Consider the following 21,655-nt stretch of genomic DNA (forward strand, 5'->3'; position numbering starts at 1 on the left):
TCCAAACATTTCTATAAGTTTTTATATTTAATTAGTGTTTTTTAACTTAGAATAATATTTTTATATAATTATCTTTAGCTTGAGTGAGAATTGTGGGAAAAAAGTAAATACTTTCTTTTAAATTACTCTAAATTTTTGTAAATACTTTTGTGAATAATTCAACTTGAATAAGTATGTTTGTTCATTGTTTACATTTTAGACAGACTCAGGCTATGAATACATTTTATGTTTTTAATTTTTTTTCTTATTTAATTACTTTTGTATACCTCAGAATTCTTTTTAATTAGAGGACTGTCATTTTTATAAATCAGCAAAAAATCGAAACATGACCACTTATTAATAATTTTGTAAACATAATAAATATATAATTATTTATTATTGTAAATGGCTGTGCTTTTTGAAATTTCACTATTTTTTAACATGTAAGCATATTTTTAATGTGATTGTGATACAATATTACTATTTTTAGATGTGATTTTAATTTTGAACGACAACATTGTGTGTTAAAAGTATATCTTTTTGCAAGATTTGTTTGATTTTTTATATTGAAGTTGGTCTTTCAATTAATAAATTGTTTTTTCATTGTTGCTTATAAATGTGTTTTATTTTGTTTTAAAAAAATACATTTTATCCACCTTCATTGTCCATTTGGCTTGCCTCTACTTTTGTCGATTCAGCCAATTCTTTGAAATATCTGTAAAAAAAATTATAAAAATATTTGATTAAAATTAATTTTAAATATCAATTTTTTTAAAAAAAAAATTTTTTCTTCATAAACATAAAATAGAATGCTTCTAAAATGGAAATCATTTTAAAAACCTCTAGAAATAACAAACTTATCAAATTATAATATTGTTATAAAAAATAATATAGATATTAAGGCTACGAAATTTTTCGGACTATTTAAGTGACTCTTGAGATTTACTTCCAGTAAAATTTCAAAAGAAGTCCCTGCAATATTATATTTAATTATTTGATAGATAAAAATGACAATGAGTTAGTTTATATGGTATATTGTGTTGATCGCTACCATTAAATGATAAAATACAGATTATCAAGAAAATAAAAGATTTTTTATTATCAATTGTGACAAATATAATGATAGGGAACTAATGCATCAAACATCTATAGTATTTATAAATTACTAAGTTGACTAACATTTATTAAAAAAACTGAATTTGTGCGCTATTTGTAGAAAAATTAAAAAAAATCATGTCTTATTTAGATTTAGATAAATTCTTATTTAGATAAGAACATTCTTCACTTTTGAAATAGCAATAATTTAATTTTTCATAAATGAGTTTTATGCAGGACATTTATTAGAACAATTAATTATGAATTACTTTTTCTTGATTCAACATTTGGATCATGTTCTAAAGTGGAAAAAATAAATGGTTGAGACTTTCACACAAAAAAGGCAAGTACTTTTATGAATAAATATAAAACTGATCAATGAGCGCATATATCGGTTTACACATCTGAGTTAATCAAGCAAGGACAAATTATATTCATTAATATTATTGCTTTAGGTGTTGAAAAATAAAATTCTTTTGCTATTTTTTGCAAAGATCTACAGTTTTAAAATAAGCAAGATTTAGTAACACTAAAGCTGAAATGATGATCAATTAAATCAAATTTTAATTTACTAAAAAAGCAAAATTCAAACTCATAATTTCAGTTTATTGCAATTCAATTTTAATTTAAATCTCTTATAATTGATGCTAAATTGTATGATTATTTTCTCTTTACTTACTAAACATAAAATATTTCTAGGCAGACAATTTAACTATCACATGAAATCAAATGCATATTAATTTCAAACAATTTATGCAAATTTTATCCAGTAGAATTAGTATCCCAAAATTTTTTTGCTGAAGTGTTAATTAAAATTGTGTTACAAGAAAAATATTGAGCATGATTAAAACAAATATTTTGAGAAACCTATATATCGAATTTATATGAAATTAATAAAATAGATTTTATTCACATTATAAATAGTTTTAGAATTTTAGCTATAACAGAGATTTTTTAATTATGCTTTAAAAATAGAAATTACTAGAATGATCCAAGTTCTTGATAAAATTATGAAGTTACAATTAACAACAGATGTTTATTATAATAGATCTCAATTATCTATTACAGTATTTATTTCAGGGCATGAAATTTCAATTCACTAGACAAACTAAAATTTTTACTTGCCCCTATTTGATATCTATGAAAAATGTGAACAAATTAAAAATGTCGTGAAGCATAAGGAATTTTTTGGTGATAGACACTATAAAAGAATCTAGAAACTTGAAATATATTTTGTGCAATAATAGTAAATCGTAGTAAGGCTTTTTTTTAAAGATTTTAATATTTCCTATAGCAATGGTTTTATAAGTGAAAAGTGAGTGACTCAGTATTTTTCTTTCTAAGTAGTAAAGAACCCGTTATCCGGAATTCAGAAAACCAAAAAACCGGAACGAAATTCAAAAAAATCCCCCCCCCCATTTTTTAAAAAAAAAATTATTTTCCTCATAAGATTTTAGGATTTTTCTTTCTTTTTTGAAAGATGTTTACCTTACCATCATTTTGGAAATAATCATTAGTGTATTACTTCATCGTTTTTTCCTCTTTTTAAGATTATTTCCAATTTTTTTTTTTTTTTAGTTGGGTTTAACAATAAAAAAACGGCTTTTTGTAGCGATTCAGAAAACCGGAAAAATCAGTTATCCGGAATAACGATGGTGCCGATCGCACGTTCCGGATAATCGTTTCCCTACTGTATATAGTTTAAATTAAAACTCAGCATCATAAAGGGTGAAACTCACTCATAGGCCTTAAACATCTGATTGCCAAAGGTGAGTAGAAATTTTGTACCCTAACTTATTCAGTTTCAACAGTAGACTACCTATCCTATTTAATGAAGACCTGTTCTCTTACTGTTATTTTAGCTAAACATTTTATTTCAAAATGGTATAAGTTATTTTAGATCCTAATTTACGGATCCCAGGAAGAAATTTGTTTTATGAAGTCTAGTTTCCATATATTTTAAGCTGTTTCAAAATGGCATTTCAAAGTGATGGTTTACGTTTGATTTTGAAATTATCAATTTCCTTAAATACTCTATATATTAATTTTCATTTTTTTAATGCTCAATTTAAATAAAAATTAAATGTTTCTTTATTTGTTTTCATTAAAATGTATTAAAAGTACATAATTTTTTCACTAAAATTGTGGAACATTGAGAACCTATACAAATATAGTAAAAATAAATAAATAAAACAGCCATTCTTTTTTCGAATGGAATTTCAATTGGGCCCTCAATATGTTCTATTGTACCTGCCCCCCCCCTCCTTTAGTACAGCCTTGTTTATCAAGTAGATAATTCTTTTTAAATAAAATACTGTAGTGAAAGCCACAAAAAGAAAAAAAAATGCGATAATTAGTAAGTGAAGCTTTATTGTGTATTATTAGTTGTATGTGAAATAATCAAATTTTTTTAAATTATGATTAGAATTAGTTTCATAAATATTCTCGGATTCACGGTAAAAAAAAGAATTTTCTTATTTATAAGTTGGTAAATTAGATAATTAAAATCAATAAATCTGAAGAAAATTACTTTGCAGAAAATTCTAATATATCTTGAGGTTGAGATCTTATGACATTCTTAGTATATTCAACTAAAATATCTTTTAACTCCTGAGGAACTTTTACACCTTTGGTTACTTTTGAATTATCTTCCATTTAGCATAAATTAGTGGAGAAATTATATTGGAGATAATTTTTTGATATGTGAATATACAATATTAATTTTCTGACCGTGAATAACCACCGACAGCGATGTTTTATTATCAAACAAAACGTTGTGTTGCCATAGTTACCGTACTTTTCGAGTTCAGTTGTTCAATGCTTGAATTAATTTCTAAATTTATTATCGAAACAACGAAATGAACTACTTAAAAGAATGTTGTAATTATTTTAAAAATGAAATAAGGAAAAAAAAAATTTCAAAGCGGAATCTGGGAAAAAATTTAAACTTTATTTAAATCTTTATTGGTTTCTCAGCTACCGAAGTCACTATTATAGAGTCTTTAATTCTAAAATCGTGACCGTATTATATGTCGTCCATATTGTTTATTTTGTTTTTGCTTTCCGGTAGCGGGAATTTTTTCAACATAATATTTATTTTCCATTTATTGTGCAAGCATAGTAATAACTAAAATTTTTATAGTACAATATAGTAAAGATTTGTTTTTGCTATTCAATACAAACCTTATTCATAAGTGTAGTAAGTACCTTGTTTAAAAGTTATTAAAATTGTTCGCATTTTAAAAACCGTAAAATATTTCTTATTTAATATTCAAAAAAAATTCTGTGTAGAAAGAAATTAATTAGCTAGGGTGAATTAGCAAAACCAAAATGTTCAAGGAGACATTGTTTTACTGATAATGTTACTGATCTTTGAATCTGTATTGGAGATATTAGTAATAAAGAAAAATGATTGTATTGTCGCGAATTCTGAGATTTTTCATTAAATTTTTTGATAAAAGAAGAGAATGGATATGAATATGTTGCATTGTATTTTTTTCCTGTTCCGAATTTGTATTCATAGTATTAATAAAGAGTAGTGCGATATTTTAAGGATTATATTTATTTTATGGAAGACTATGCAGTGGTTGCTACACTATGGATAAATAAAAAACTAATAGCTAAATGAAAAGGTAAAAGTAGCTTAATAATGTAATGTAATTAATTCAATATAGAAAAAATTCATAATATTAATTAAAAACAATTAACGTATGTAAATTTTTGCCTGTTTATGTCAATTGAAAACACCAAACAAAAGTTCCCAGTTGTTCGACTTAAAATTAATTTATTAATTAATTTAAATATTATGAAATAATTATTAATAAAATAATTATGAAATTAATAAAAAAAAGTATATTGTTGTGCTCTGGGAAGGTTACAAATCTACCTTTCGTGTCTGCCCCATTTTGTATTTAATTATGTTTATTTTATTTCCTTGAAGGCCATGGCCTTAATTGTAACTTGAAGTTGGTGATTATTTTCACGCATGCATTGTGATGAGAGAGTTGTTGATTATTTTGATCCATGTACTGTGATAGTAATCATGGGAAGATGTCCATTTTGGAGTTGGCAAAGTGATTATTGGCATAATGTATTATTTTCTTATCATTCATCTAATTGGTTTTAAAATATCTTAATATTATTATTTTATTAAAATCTGATATAATCAGTTCTTCTCTACCTAAAACGGGGAGATTTCCGTATTGTGATCTGTGACAGAATAATCGTCAAGTCTTAGCTACTTCCAGGCAGGGGCTTGTGAGAAACCTAAACAGTACTTAAAAAAACAGCACAGAAAGGAACTAATTCGAAAGGTCAACTGGTATGGACCCCTGGGCAAACATCTACATGATGTTTTTTTTTAATAAAAATGTGCAAGTTCAAGTTTAAAATCAATTTGGCATCTTGGCGATTGTAGTTGGCGCAACAGATCACGATATGGAAATATCCCCCTAAAAAAAAATTTTTTTTTTGAACAGAAATATTAAAACAATATTACTATTAAGAAATTCCTACCTAATAAAATCATACTTTTTATTTTTGAAGTGTGAGTTAAGAATTATTAAGAGATAGAGGTAGTAAAGCACTATGGAAATCAAGCCTACTGCACTTGATCTATTCTCCTCTTCCAAGAAAGAACCAAGAATTGAAATTTTGTGTTATTAAAATTATTTTTACTATCTATTAAGTATAATTGTCGGTAATGACAGAGGTGTGCAACCTGTGGGGATGTAAACTAAGTATGGGACAAAATCTATCTCAAAGAATATATCTTCCTAATTTTATTTGCTACAGCATATTGTATATGAAAGATGTAGTCTTTGAACCAGACTGCAGGTTAAATACAACAATGCAAGCAAATAATCTAAAATTTTCTGTATTATGAAATGCATCCTATAAATTTCCTAAACGAAATTTGATGTATTTTTTCTTTCAGTAAAGTAATTAACAGTAATGTCTGAAAAGGAAGAACTTGCTTTACCATCAGCAGTGATAACTAGACTGTTAAAAGATGCTGTAAGTATACTTTTGAAGCAAAGCTTTTTATCCCCTCCTATTGCTATAAGACTTGAAACATTTTAACTCTATGTAAGTAATCCGTTTTAAAAAATTCCATTCTCAATACAATAAACCAATTTTTCACCTAACTTCTTAACATTCTTTGGAGAACTTCTCAGTGTGTAAATGGGAAAAAGTTCGCCATAACATAGAGACGTAACTTAACTTTTGGAAATAAAAACATTAAACTGAGAGGTATGATCGTAATGGTAAAACACTCAATCCCCTTTAAATAACTATGTTTTCATTTTTCTCATTCATGTCGTGTTAATATTTTTTAGTGTTCAATTTATATTTATAAGTTGGCACAGTGGTGTCTAGGGGCTGAAGATTAACACAATAAAAAAGCTGTTATATATGCATGATTACAAGATTGATACACCTGTAGGTGGTAAAAACAAGATTCCTTGTGAGGTGCATCTCCCGCTTATCTCACTAAGAGATGGCACTTCTGTGTTTCAGTGCTACACCGTTTATACCGGTCATGGCCCCCATGTTGGAGTGTGGTAGTGTCTAGGGGTTGAGGAATAATTCAATTAATACCAAAGCTGTTTAATAAGCATGATAACAAGATTGATACACAGGCAGGTGGTTAAAACAAGACTTTTTATAAGGTGCATCTCCCACCAATCTCCAGGGGATGACTAGTGCTGCTATCACTAAGATGGCGCTTCAGTGCTACACAGTGTATGTGACATATATATATATATTTATATATACAGGGTGTTTATAAAGTCCCGGACTCATTTTGATGTTTAAGAACTCATAAAATAATAGAGATAGATTAAAATTAATAACATAAATGGTTAGATAGACTCAAAAAGTTTTGATGACCCTTGTGAATGAACTTCCATGTGCGCCCCCTTCATCGCACGGAGAATATCAAGTCGATAGTCAATTTCACGCCAGGTAGCGGCAAGCATGTCAGCATCCACAGAGCTATTGCGGTTGTAATTCTGTGCTTTCTCTTTAGGTGTATGCATTCTCCTTAATATCCACTCGAATAAAACATCACATAGAAAAGTACTACATAGAACAAACACATCAAAAGTAAACATAACATTGCAATAGTTGCCAAAAACAAAAGAGAGAAAAATGCAATTAATAAGCAGATGATATTTAGGAAAGTACAGATATTTAGACTGGAGAATGAAATTAACCACACACGCAGACGATATTTATGAAAGTAAAGATCAAACCTGAAAAGGAAAATATATGAGTTATTCCATCAATAAATGCCATAAGTTTGTTTATATCTTCATTATTTTATGAGTTATTAAACATCAAAATGGGTTCGGGAATTTATAAGCACCCTGTATATATACATATTTAATTTCCCAAGACTTCCTTCAGTAACTCATTATTATTATAAATATCAAGTTGAATCACAATCGTAATTCTCAAAACTAGTATTGACCCAAAAACAATGTAAGATAAGTGTCAAGAATGCCCATGTCCCTATTACAAATGCTACTCTTCCCGTGCATTTTTTGACTTTTTATTTTTCACTAAAGGGCTAAAAACACGTGAGCATGTTTGTAGAGATTTTAAACTCTCCCTTAACAACAAAAATAAGCTAACTTCAACCTCTCCCTTATGATTATTTATAACACTTTGTTTTGTGCATTTATTATGACTTTACTGTAGTAATCTAATTTTAAGAATTTTAGGATGAAATTCAAATAAAAAATTTAACTTTGCATAAAATTACATTTTATTTGTTATATTAAATAAACTTTTTTTCCAATGTTTTCTTTTCAAGTGCTATTTTTCCCCAAATTTTTTTATGTTAAAATTTCTTTTTTAAAATTTAAGAGATTTTATTATCATATATAAGCATTGCTCATACCCCACCCCTTCCTTTATCGAGAAAAATAAGCAATCACAAATGCCATCTCTTCCTTTAGATGTTTGCATAATATTTAAATAGCTCCTAAGACAAAAATAATGTATTGAGTAATGTAATACAAAAGTATGTAAGACGAAAGTGTGTATTGTTGCTAAGAATAAAATTCTGGTTCATAATCATGAATACTTCCTAGTAAGAATACAATGGTTAAAAAAATAATAAAAGACATAACTCTGATATTTATGGAAATAATGTAAAATAATTTTTATAAGGCTAAGTGAAAAGCTGAAAAATATATATTAAAAAAGATGGGTGAATAGATAATGTTTGGATAAATGTAAAGATAAATGATCTTAAATTTGTATTTATTTTTCCCTCTATCCTGTAAATTTAAATTGTAAATCAAATTATGGTGCCTATGAAATAAATAATACACTCTATAGAATTTATGTGCGAAACAAAATGCAATTATCAATTTGTTATTGTTCTCAAAACTTCTCTCAAATTATGATTGATGTATACAGCTGTGTGAAACACTTATCTCAATAAGGGCACATGAGGATAAGGATCTCAGTTAGATCCCTGTCCTCATGAGGAGCATTCTTTTTAAGTGGTTAAATTATATTGGCATTTCTTCCATTTTGAGTTTTAAGCAAAATTAAGTATATTTTATTTTTAAATAACCAATTTTATTTTCCCTCGAAAGTATTGATAATTTTCTTTATTTGAAATGAGAATAGTATGATTTTATTCCGACTTAAAAAAAAATTTGTCACTTTTAAAATGCTTAATTTCCTTTGACATTTTTAACAAACACAATCTTAATTGACTTGAGGACACACTAATTGTAGTTTATACTTATTTTAATAATAAAATTAAAACCATGCATAGATTTCAAAACATCTCCAATACCCATACTGGAGTATTATTAGTTAAAAATTCTTTAGTTGTATTAAGTATTCCTTATTAAAATGTCTTTTTTTAAAGAAAAAAAATCAAAAAACTTTAATTTTGATGCTTTAAAATTGTGTTTTCAAGTTGGTAGCATTTTAAATGTATTTATTAATGAACTTTTTCCTTCTAGATCCCAGATGGTATAAATATTTCTAAAGAAGCAAGAGCAGCAGTTTCTAGAGCAGCTGCTATTTTTGTTCTTTATACAACTGCTTGGTGTGTTAATATTTTCAATTGTTACTTAATTTCTACTTCCATACTTTTTTAAAATTATTAAAATTTTATCTCTAAACACGTTAGAAATTGTCCATCTTTCACTGCCCTTCTCTTGTGTATACATGTTGTTTCAAAAGAATCAGTTTTTATTTTCTGAGATGTTTGCCCAAATTGCTAAATGTTTATTTCATAATTTAACCAACTATGTTATTTTAAAAAAATTGCAGAAAATTGATAAAAATTTTCTGAAACCTTTGTACCAAAAGTTGGTTTTGTACTTATACATTAACTAAAAAATAAGTGTTATAAGATACCAATAAAAGAGTAAAGTAAATCTATTTTTAATGCTATATTGAAAAGTTGATGTGTAATTAATAACGAAGTAAAAATCAAGACAGGGCAAGGTTTTTGTTTAGTATTTATTTATGTTTTTATTTTTTGCAGAGATTTTGTAATTTATTTATGGTGTTAAAGTTAAAGCTTAATTTAACTATACCTGATCTCTGAACTATATGTTGAAAAAAATATGTTTAAAAATATTTTATGAGAATTTTGAAGTTAAATTGTATGTTATTCTAACTAGCGAAAATGAATGGTACAGTACAGAACCCGTTATCCGGAAATCAGAAAACCGGAAAACCAGAAAACCGGAACGAAATTCGATAAATTTTCCCGCCATTTTTTAAACAAAATTTTTTTTTCCTTATAAGATTTTAGGATTTTTCTTTCTTTTTTGAAAGATGTTCACCTTACCATCATTTTGGAAATAATCATTAGTGTATTACTTCATCGTTTTTTCTTCTTTTCAGGATTATTTCCTAAAAAAAATTTTTTTTTAGTTGGGTTTAAGAATAAAAAAACGGCTTTTTGTAGCGATTCAGAAAACCGGAAAAATCAGTTATCCGGAATAGTGATGGTCCCGATCGTTCCGGATAATCGGTTCCCTACTGTACTTGTTTAATATTATTTCTGTACTATAGCTTCGAATTTCAAATATTTTAATACATTTTCAAACATAAAACAAAATTTTTTTTTTAGTAAATTTTAGTTGTTTAATATTTGTGACTAAATAAATGAAAATCACTTTTCTCCTTTTTATTTCTTAAGTTTTGCATCTGTTTTTGCAGTTAAAACAATTTCTTTGATTTGTAACTAAAAGCTTATTTGTGTTACAATTTAGACTCAAAATTTTTGTTGAAACTTTCAGTGCCAGTCATGCCCAAGCTGCATCTCAGCGCAAAACTTTAACAATAGATGATGTGTATGCTGCACTAGAAGATATGCTTTTTGAGGATATGATCGATCCCATAAAAGAAAGTTTGCAAGGTTTGTGATTATTTTTTATTTAACAATTACAATAATATATTATTACAACTTTTATTATTTTATGATTGATCTCTTAAATAAAAGCTTGCAAAGTCTGCCACGAGACTCTATTAAAATGCTCAAATTGAGATTATTTTGAACTAAAAATAGTTGATGATGATAAATAAGTAGAGATGTGAATGAAGTGAAAAATAAGTAGAGATATGAATGGCTTCAAGAAAAAAATATTTATTTATTATTATAAAAATATTATTGAAAAATATAGGTTTATTATTCAGCAAATAGTGTAAAAAAAGATACAAAGTCGCTTTTACTTTTATTTTGTTTGCTGTAAAAAATAAATTAAAAAAATGAGGAAAAATGTATTTTTTATAAAAAGCAAACAAGCAAATGATGTGGGCCGTTCTCATGGCAAAGTTTTTTTTTTTTCTTTTCTGTTTTGATGTCATTGAGCAATAAATATTTGAAAATTCTGTTGTTAGTTAAAAAGTAAGTTCAGTCTTGGAATTTGTTTTAGAGTGGCCCCCGCGCAGTATAGTATATCAAGCAGCCCAATAGTCCATAAAATACTTTAAAAATACCCAAAACAGTTTAATTGTCACTTAAAAGTCTGATTGCTATAAATAGATAGCATTATAAATTTTTTTTTAGTTAAAATTTCATTACATAATTTACATGCATAAACACAATCTTGCATATTTTTTTTTATTTGTATTATATTTTATTTTTACATAATATCTGTTAGTTTTTTGAGACTTTGTTTTATCTAACCTTTAAACTGAGCTGCACAGTGTCATCATTGTAAGACGCTGAGGTTTCATCCTGGGAAGCCATTTAAAAGTACAATTTCAGATCTTTTGGTAGTGGATGCTTTTACTTCTCAAACCAGCCTGTCCGAGGAGTAAAGGAATCCAATGTGCAATCAATGTTATAATGGTGCATTTAGTCTTGAATAGCTCTAACATTCATGACCCCTTTAGGCAACTACTAGCTGTGTGCAGGAAAGTTTTTTTTAATCTTTAAACTAAAAAAAAAGAATGTACATTGCATATTTGAAATATAAAAAAACTTAGATGTTGAATAGATTTTTATGTGTATTTGAGATAGTAAAAAATGATGTGGGGAAAAAAAGTAAACATATCAATTGGTATCTTACATAGCATGTTGTAGTTGACTATAGATTCTTATTTTTAATACTTACATTTTGTAATGGTTAAGTTTGTTCCCCCATTGTGTAAGTTTTTTGCTTTGGCAAATTTTTATCACCTTTTGCAGTTTTAATAATTAGTTTTGTTTCTTGTACAGAAAGAAAGTTATCTGTTAATAATCTCTCCATAGTTCTTTGAATATTACATTGTTCTGTTTTATTACAGCCTATCATGCCCAAAAGAGTAAGAAAGAATCTTTGTCTAATTCTCCAACCAAGGGTGAGAAGGTTCCAAAAAAGAGAAAACGTTCTCAAAGTGCAACGGCTAAAGAAACAGAAAGTGCTAATGTCTTTGATGCCAGTGCTTCTCTGTTTGCAGGAACTAGCAGTGATTTAATGACTGGAGAACTAGAAACTGATGTTTCTGCAGAAGTAACAATTTAATATTTCTCAAATGTAAATATATGTACATATTTGTAAATACAGGATGAAATTTTATGGTCATTAAACTTTCATTTCTTCACCAAGTATGTTTTCTTAACTATTTTCTAAACCATTTATGTTTATTGTGCCAAGTTTTCACATTTCTTTTATTTTGTCTTATCACTTTTATCTGATGATTATCATTATTTTTATCGCTTGTTTCTTTTTTTACATTGGCTTTTAACATTAATTTGTTAAAACTTTTTTGTAAATAGAAAGTTTAATTAACATGTGTAAATATTTTAATTTTCATGTTTGGAGTAAAAACCATTACCTGATCTATTAATGTAATTGTAATGCAATGCAGTCTTTTCAAAAGCTTTCATGAGTGGAGAAAAAAAATGTTGACATTAATTTAAATTATATTGAAGTTATGAAGTAAAAAAAAAAATTAGTTTTAAAGATATTTTTTATGACATAACTACTGTAATAACATTTTATAAAAAGATTTTCTAATGAAGCTGAATAGGTATTAAATTATTATCCTTTGTATAAGCAAATGTGAATAAAAATAATCACCAAAGAAAGCTAAGCTAGTGAGCTTAAAAGCTGGAAAAGTATGAAAAATTATATTTTGCTAATATTAACATTTAATAAATTATACAGCATCTAATTTTGAATTATAAGCTTTTAAATTGTTCTCCCGATTCCATTCATATTAATATGTGATTTTTTTTTCTTAATTAGATAACATTTTCTTTTAACATAAACATAAGCTATGATGTTCCAGTTAAACTTACACTACTTATGATGAAAAGGCAGATGAAACAATGAAAATTACAATTTTCAGATTTCTTTATAAAACTAACTTCACAAATTATTTTTTATTAGTAGTATTTTCTTAAAATTTATTTTGAAGGCCTTATGCAGAGCTCAATTCTGTCAGCATGATGTTGAAATGAGATAAGAACTACATATGCATGTAAAAACACTTTAGAATTGATTTTAATTAAAAGAGCTATTTCAGATTTTAAAAAAAAAAGTTTTGATAGTTGAGATTAACTCCTATGAAATCATAACTTTTTAAATGGATTTTAAAGAAAACAGAAAGCCATTATTCAAATGTCATTTATTAAGAAATTTCATGAGACAAGACATTGTTCCAGCAATTTTTTCATGGTATAAATGCATGCCAAATATTTTGTATAAATGAAGCAATTTCTTCCTTATACAGAGAATAAAGATGAATAAGCCCATTGTATATGTAAATACATCATCTGTACAACAACTTAATTCAGTATACAAATATATGAAAGGAAAAGACAATTATCTTACAAATATGTCGTTCGTTGAAGAAGTCTTAATTGAATATTGCTGTTATTTTACAATATTTACATACGTTATATAAAAATCAATATCAAGATAATTGCTAAAAATAAGTATCATACGAGAAATGTTTATTTAATACACAAAGGGTAAAAATAGAAGGGAAATTGATACACATTGGCTACTTTCTTATTTTACATTTTCAAAATGGAATTTCTACAGGGATACCAACCTACAGCAATCGCATACCAAAAACATAAAGGTATTTTTGAATGATATAGTTTTTTTGTCATACTTATCATTAATATGGTAAGTTTTCCATAGTACAGTAGGGAACCGATTATCCGGAACGGTCGGGACCATCGCTATTCCGGATAACTGATTTTTCCGGTTTTCTGAATCGCTACAAAAAGCCGTTTTTTTATTGTTAAACCCAACTAAAAAGAAAATTTTTTTTGGAAATAATCTTAAAAATAAGAAAAAACGATGAAGTAATACACTAATGATTAGTTCCAAAATGATGGTAAGGTAAACATCTTTAAAAAAAGAAAGAAAAATCTAAAAATCTTATGAGGAAAAAAATTTTTTTTTTAAAAAAATGGCGAGAAAATTTATCGAACTTCGTTCCGGTTTTTTGGTTTTCCGGTTTTCTGATTTCCGGATAACGGGTTCTGTACTGTAATATTAAAATAAAAATTGACACATCATAGTTTACATTTTTTCTTGACTATGAAGTGCTTCATATTTGGTTGCATAAAGATAAGCAGTTTTTGTTTTAAAAGTTTGAGAAAATATTATTTGGAATTAAATTTTTAATCAAATTAAAAAAAAGTTTATTCATTCACTGAAATTAATTTTTTTTCCATATTGAAGAAAAAAAAATATTTAAAAATTAATTTTTCCCCCCTAGATATAGATATAAAAAAAAAAACTTTATATAATTCTGTCGCCAAAGCTAAAATCTGTAGAAATTATAAAAAAAAACTATATAAATTATAAAGAAACTCTTGTAGTTGGCATCCCTGCTTCTCTATGACCTTTAAAATTTATTCTATTTTCTTTCCTGTTTATTCTAGAATATGCTTATCACAGAAAGCATATTTCAGTCACATATCTGCACTTATTCCTTATACAAGATAAAATAATTATAGCAAATAAAATGTAATTCAGTTATTGTTTTATTTCAAGATTCTTGAAAAAAACAACTTTTTTTTATTCAAAATAAATTATATGAGCTATTATAAAAGTCCCTTTCCCAATTTCTGATTCAATTTAAACCATTGATGTGTAACAAATTATGTTTATAATGCAATTATTATGCATTAATTGTTTGCATTTTTGATATTGTATAACTCAAAAACATGATTGTATAGAGCATATTGGTGTTCTAATGAGTACTAACATTTTCTTCCTTTCTTTAATTATTTGTGCAGTCAATGTATTTTAACAGCAGTAAAACACTTATTGGAAATAAAGAAAATTGTGATAAAACTCTAGTTTTAAAATATTGTGTAATATGCTCAAATTCAACTACTTTGCAAAAATCATATTTTTTTTATTTTTAACCGATGCTGAAATGTTATCAAAATATTATTTTTTTAAGCTTTTTTTATATTTTTGATAACTTTAATTAAGACTTTTAAACATTATATGAACACTCACAGAGCTTTGGGAAAGAACATGCAAGATAACATTTGAAAATGTTAGATAATTGCTTACAAAGCATCCGATTTAATTAAAAATAATCATAATCTTTCTTTTTTTTTTTTTAAAGACTCCAGAATAAATTTACGTGTTACACTCTGTGCTGACTCTATGCTCTTAAATCTGGTAATTTGAGAAAACTTTTAAAATTCGAACATAACATATTTAAACTCTGAAATTTTCTTTTCAGACATGTTTTTAAATTTGAAAATCTGTTTCGTTTCAGAATGCTACTAAACATGTTCTCTTTCTCAACTCTTTAACTATTTAAATTGTAACTGATTTTTCATTTTTTTGTGAAAACTAATACTTAAACCAAAAGTATATTCATGATCCTAGATTTTAAAATATGATTTATTTCAGAATGGCAGAATGAACAAATTTAAAATGTTCCCTGTAAAATAGTTTCAGCACAAGATAAAATATTATGGAAATATTTGTTAGTACCGATTAAAACATCCAGTATCTTAAGATTTGCTTAAGCACGTTCAAATTGTTCAATGATCCATTAAATCAATTCTAATTTTTTTCTCAAGTCTGAGAATGATATAATATATATTTTAAAATCTGTAGAAAGGAAAGCAAAACTTAAAAGATTCAAAATATATGTTTTGTACATAAAAACTGTGCATTATAAATATTTATACAGCACAGTTACAAATTAAAACATGTTCACATTTTGGCATTATAAATAATGAATGAAGGCAAAACTCTTCATGAAGATGAATGAAAGAATGCAATGAATTTTCAGAGTTAAAGAAGATAAGTAGGTTTTTTTTTTCAACAGTAAATCACAGGTGTAGATAGTTGCACAGGCATTTCACACTTTACACCATCTGTTGGAGTAAGTGGCACATTCCTAAGCAAAGTTTAGTGAAACAAAATCTGTTTTTCTAGTTTCAACATTCGAATTCAGATGCAGTAATAGCATTCAAGTCTTTCATAAGTCCTTCTAAATTTGCCATTTCTACACTTAAATCTTCAGTACTGTAAGAAGGCTGTAAGTAATAAATATTAAGTTAAAATTGTTATGATGAAAGCATTAATTGTTTACTTTAAAAAATTTGTATCGAAAATTTGTCAACATTTAATTGAATCGCAATAAACTGCTAAATGACCTAAAATTGAATTCGAGTTTCAGGTAGAGCTTGATTACTTTTTTTGCATCTTTCTTGGAAAAGTATTGTACTAACTGGCAAATAATGCAATAGTCATAGGAATACATATTAAGCTACAATTGTTTTAATTATGAGTATTAATTGTTTACTTTAAGAATTTTTTGTTAAAAAGATAATTAAGTAACAAAAATTATCAACCGAAGTGGACTCTAGGTAGGATTATGGTTATTATTTAGCACAATGAACCAGTTAGAAAAGTTTTGAAGAAATTCACCCAAATAGTTAGAGTTAAATAAAATAACACTTTCAATTGCATAAAGTACCACTTTCAATTACAATAATTTGTTGGATATTTTACAAGTGTTATTCAGGAAATAATTTGGCAATTTTTTTAGTTTTTTTAGTTATATGTAATCCATAACTGTTTAAATGTTTTGAGACCACCCTTTTTAAATCCTTTAGACTGAGGCGTTTACAATAAATAGAAAGCAACCACAGTATTTGTAAGTACTTTTAAAATGAGAATAAAATTTTCCTCCACCAAGTTGCTGTCTTCATATTTTGCTAGGCAATATGCTAATTAATTAGGTATTACAAGCATTAGTCCTAATTAGTTAAGAAGAAATTAATGTAGTCTTGCTAGTTAAAAAAAATATACAATCACGTAAAATTAGGAATTAAAATTGTGATGCTTAAAAGCAACACTAATAAACTTAATGCATATAAACATTGGTCAATATTTAACCTAATAATTAGGTTTGTCATAAACAAAATTCATGAAGCTCGGAACTTTCTACACATTTTGTAATTTTTTTTTAATGAAAAAAGAATTCATATTTCACACTATGCTCACAATTGCATCATATCAATTCATAACATCATTGAGAAAGAAAGAATGTTGCTAGGACAGACAGAAATGCATGAGAACATGGAATATTAAAGCAAATATGTACAGTGAAATGTTGTTTTTTTCAATCTACTATTAAGTGCACTTGCAGCTTCCAGGGCATTAGCTTTTTCTCTTTGCTGTAGTTAGAAAAACTGATTGAAGTAAGAACCACTGGGAAAAACTATTATAAGCTTATAACTAGTTAATAGATGTATCCATTCATAAATTTGAATTAGTATTTTATGTTCTGTAACATAGGAGTATCTCAGATAAATTATCTTTCTCTATATATATAAAAAATTTTAATGAAAAGCTACAACGTGTATCCAGAAATTTCAAAATAAATTTAGGGTATAAACATCTCTGGCAGATATCCAAAATAATAATAATAATTCACAGTTTGTTTATTCAACAAAAATAGAGGCTCACATTTTTGTATTTTTTTCATATCTTTAAAATGTAAATGTGTTAAATAAAAATATATTATCTTAGCTTTTAGTCCAATTGTATGTTTAAAAGTTGATGAAATTTTTATGATTAGAAGTTACAAGAATTAATTTTGAAAGGAATTTATGAAGGTCAGTTATTGTCAATCATCATCCAAAAATAAGCCTGTTTTTTATTTCAACACAACATTTAATTTTTAAATTAATTAGGAAATCTCTAAATTAAAATTAAGATTCAAAACTTTTTTTTAACGGTTCTTTTTAAGGATAGAAATATTCTGAAAACCGTCTTAATGTTGTATAAATTCAAAATATAAACGTACAATAATTTAAAATAGATTTCCCTATTTTTTTCCTACGTAATTTTATACCAAATTAAGTTCTTAGGGGGAATTGTTGAAGTGCTTACAGCAATTGTTTGTACTTTGGAAATTTCACTGTGCATAGAAAAGGGAAAGATAGAATAGAAGCAATAGGTTTAAGTACCTACAGGCAGGTCCTCCCGGTCGCTATTTCCATCTTGTTGCCTCGGCATTGTTGAAGGGCGTGATTTTAATGTTGATTGTTGAGATGAAGGTGCTGCTGGTGATGGACCACCGCTCGTTAAAAGTTTCTTTTGGGGGCTTGCAACTTGCTGGGGTTTAACTGAAAGAGAGGTAAAAAACTTGTTAAAATGCAGAAATATGGCTGAAATAATATGGTTAGGATATAGTATGTGCTTACCGATGTGCCGAGGTTGTGGAGTTGTTGGAGCACTTTGACAAGGTGGTGCTGGAACACTAAATGATTTAAGTGAGTGATTGGGTGGTCTTTTACTAAGGGTACCTGAGACAGAGGTGCAGTCTGTTGGTGGTACAACAGGTACACCAGTGTTGCTTGAATAGGTTGCATGTTGGCTTGAGCCACCCAACACAGAAGCTCCACCGAGTGTTATGTGTAAAGTTGGAGATGTAACTTGATCATATGGGTGATGAGTTCTTGAAGATGGAGAAGTGAGAGTAGACGTTGATGAACCTAAATTAAACAATTTTTTTTTAGTTTTACTTTTCAAAGATGAATTATAGAAATAATGATCATGAAAATATTAATAACAATTCTACAAGATTGATTTAGTAATGCCATTTTACTAAACAATATTTTAGTATCTTTCATTTATTAGTAATATTTCATTTATTAGTACCTTAAATAAATAGTCCCAAGAGATTGTAGCCTTAACACTTTTTATATATTTTTGAAGCAAATGAAATTTTAAATCAGATAATATTTTAGTACCTTATAGAAATTTGAATGTTTTTATTACTTCATTGTTATTTTGACGATAATTCAAAAACCTGCCTCTCTAATAAAGGCATTTGAATATCTGAAAATTAATACACTAATACTTTCAAGATAATACAATGCTGCTGTCTTACATTATTTTTGGCAATATTTCAGTAACCCCGATTATTCTACAGAAAGGTTTTATGAAAGTAACATCATGCGCAGTGAGTTCTTGCATTAATAGCAGGAGGTTAATGTAGAGGTTATATTTTATCTTACACTTTACTACGGCCAAGAAACTTAATATTTTGTGCAGTCCAACTGTACTATAAGCTTACTGCTACTTCTACAATGAAGTAAAAAAAATATTCTGTTCTTCTTAATAATATATTAAATATTCTGATGAATTGTTATCTTTTTATACATAAAATATTTTGTATTATCACAGGTATATCTAGCTACAATTGACAGTCAATAATAAATTTAAAAGCAGTTTTGAAAAATTACAAGTTCAATTAAAATTTGTTTATAATATTTATTGTTCATTATGACTTATCAGAACTTCAATTTGTTTTAAGCATAGAAGATATTAGATAATTTTAAATTTTTATTGATATGTTCGCAAAAAAATAACTACTTGTTTCCCCGCCTATTGACCCATCGCTAAATTGTTAATGTAGTTAAATGCCTGAAGATTATTTTATATTCATTAAAATATATAACTAATGTAATTCATGTGAGAATTACTGCACTTGATTTTTAGTAATTATTATGTTAGAAAAAGAAAAACGCAGAATTTGAAAAAATTTCTCTAAATTTTGTCACAAAATAGGCCAAGAAACAAACGAAGTACACAAAATATTTTACTTGCAAGTTAATGCATTTGAATTTGCATAATTTAGAAACAAGTATTTTCCAATTTATAACTTGAAAATAATTGCCTTTTCGCACAATATTAAAGTTATCTTTCATAATAGAATTTTCTTTTTGAAAATCTGTAAAATATTATATCAGTTGCTTAATGCATGAATAACATATGTCATTGTTTATTTGCATTTATCTGAAAATGATTTATTTTTTGATAAGAATCGATATGAAATTGAATAGACAGAAAATAACTTTTCTCGAATCAAAATACTTATAATTTTAAAATTTTAGAAACACAGATCTGAATATGCACTTTTAAAATTCTTATCATAGGCATTCTAGAGCAAACGGGAAAAAACTTTAAAATTTAATAATTTTCTTTAAAAAAAGGAATGAGGCATGTAAATTGTATGGAAAAGATATTACCAGGATGAGCAGCATCTATGGTGACGTGAGCATGAGGAATATTGTATTGTGTACGAGGATATATTGGTCTCGCTAAGCCACTTGATCCCATTTCATATGGAGATTCCAGACCTCCATTTGGTACAGGAGTAGTAGCAGATAAGGCTGAAATTATTAACCAACATTTTAGAAGCATGCTAAGTACAAAAGCACGACAAAAGGCTTAATATATATATTAAAATATTATGTATTTCAATTATTTGTTTGTATGGATTATCAAATCTGACAGTTACTTGGGCAGCAATATAACTCAGACAAACAAGAGATGTATTTTTAAATCTTTGCCAAATAAAGGCTAGAGGAAGACATTTTATTTTATAACCGTCATTGAACAGCCGACCCAATTTTTAGGTTTTCGGCTTATCAATGTTTTACTCCATAGCCTTGTAATTTTGAACCCAATCCAGAGGACAAGGAAAGTCTTGGATCAAGTGTTGGGAGAAATTTGCCTTTGTAGAAGATTTGTTTTGATGAAACCAACCTACTGAAACCTCCCATGGTTAGCCTGACAGCAAGGGGACTCTAACCCATAATCCCCCTACCACTGAGGATATTTAGTGTGGTCGGTGCGAGTTGGGTGCGGAATTTGTATTGACCAGTCATCGTTGGGATTTTAACTCTGGTAACCTTATTTGAGGCTTTGGCTTTATCCTCTGAGCTACCACGACTCAGAGGAAGATCTTACCATGAGCCAATATTTTGTTTACCAGATTGAATTGTATTTGCAGCCACAAAGTAGGACCTATGGGTAATCCAAGCTTATCTAGTGCCATTAATACAAAATTTAAATATCCCAATCTTGGTTTCTTGTTGTATGTCTTTGCAGTAGGACTTTTGTTGGAAGCCAATTTTGGGAAGGTAGATAAAAGATTAAAGATAGGCCAATATAAAATTGATGCTATGATTAATATGGTGGGATTTGCTTTCCCAAAAATTTCTAAATACATTATATTTATATTAATTTACTAGGGGGCTAAGCCCCCTGTTTGCTGCCGCTCATCAACCCCAATGATTGCTTCGCAATAATTGTTGTTTCTTGGCAAAAATCAAGTTAAAATTATTCACTTAACATATATGTACTAAAAGGAATTCTGTATGCTTACGCTTGTGCTTCCACTTCTCACGTCCAAATATTATTATCTATTTGTATTATAAATTTTAAAATAATATTTGATATGTAATATAAGTAATCATTTTTTAAAATAATATTTGTATTGTTATTACATTATATTGTTTAAACAAATTTGATGACTTTGCAACTGTAATTTAATATTTCCGCTTACCAAACGGGCAGATATATTAAGTACTATTTTTGCTTGCATCTCATTGTGCATGAAGCTGAATGTTAAGTTCTAAATAATTTAACAGGTCTCTTCAACTGTAATTTATAACTGTATGTTAATGTTATTTGCAAAAAAATAATAATTTTAAAATGGTTATTAAGGTTTGACCACCTTTCTAAAGAACTTTATCTTAAAATGTAGCACAGAATTACATTATAATAGTAATTACATTATAATAGTAATTATAAAA

General features: G+C 27.2%; 2 protein-coding genes across 19 annotated transcripts in view; one reads left to right on the top strand and one right to left on the bottom strand.

The window, feature by feature from the left end:
- The first annotated feature begins 4,092 nt into the window (after positions 1–4,092).
- LOC107454393 (DNA polymerase epsilon subunit 3) lies at positions 4,093–12,151 on the top strand. 2 transcript variants are annotated; one of them, XM_016071587.4, is made up of 5 exons: positions 4,093–4,273; positions 6,011–6,090; positions 9,066–9,151; positions 10,359–10,477; positions 11,851–12,151. In XM_016071587.4, the coding sequence occupies exons 2-5, from the start codon at positions 6,028–6,030 to the stop codon at positions 12,066–12,068; spliced, it is 486 nt and encodes a 161-aa protein (XP_015927073.1). In that variant the 5' UTR covers positions 4,093–4,273; positions 6,011–6,027; the 3' UTR covers positions 12,069–12,151. The 2 variants fall into 2 exon arrangements, with proteins under 2 accessions (XP_015927073.1, XP_071034889.1); XM_071178788.1 differs by having other exon boundaries at positions 4,127–4,706.
- A 1,008-nt stretch (positions 12,152–13,159) lies between these two features.
- The window catches only part of LOC107454390 (neogenin), a 232,969-nt gene continuing 224,473 nt past the window's right edge, over positions 13,160–21,655 (bottom strand). For 10 of the 17 annotated variants that reach the window (XM_071178784.1, XM_071178779.1, XM_071178777.1 and 7 more), the window contains 4 exons: positions 20,084–20,227; positions 18,254–18,544; positions 18,021–18,175; positions 13,160–16,075 (listed from right to left, as the gene is read on the bottom strand). In XM_071178784.1, coding sequence (XP_071034885.1) covers positions 15,977–16,075; positions 18,021–18,175; positions 18,254–18,544; positions 20,084–20,227 — 689 coding nt within the window. In that variant the 3' untranslated portion in view covers positions 13,160–15,976. Of the gene's footprint in view, positions 16,076–18,016; positions 18,176–18,253; positions 18,545–20,083; positions 20,228–21,655 lie in introns of all 17 variants that reach the window. The other 7 variants (XM_071178787.1, XM_071178781.1, XM_071178786.1 and 4 more) reach the window with 1 other exon arrangement.

This window comes from Parasteatoda tepidariorum, chromosome 3 (assembly GCF_043381705.1).
Source record: "Parasteatoda tepidariorum isolate YZ-2023 chromosome 3, CAS_Ptep_4.0, whole genome shotgun sequence".
Taxonomy (NCBI): domain Eukaryota; kingdom Metazoa; phylum Arthropoda; class Arachnida; order Araneae; family Theridiidae; genus Parasteatoda; species Parasteatoda tepidariorum.

What these genes read in the sequence shown, in the direction of transcription:
- LOC107454393 (XM_016071587.4), top strand. Translation starts at nt 6,028, where the DNA reads ATGTCTGAAAAGGAAGAACTTGCTTTACCATCAGCAGTGATAACTAGA. An exon ending in GTTCTTTATACAACTGCTTG is followed by an intron (nt 9,152 to 10,358) that starts GTGTGTTAATAT and finishes TGAAACTTTCAG; the next exon opens with TGCCAGTCATGCCCAAGCTG. An exon ending in CATAAAAGAAAGTTTGCAAG is followed by an intron (nt 10,478 to 11,850) that starts GTTTGTGATTAT and finishes GTTTTATTACAG; the next exon opens with CCTATCATGCCCAAAAGAGT.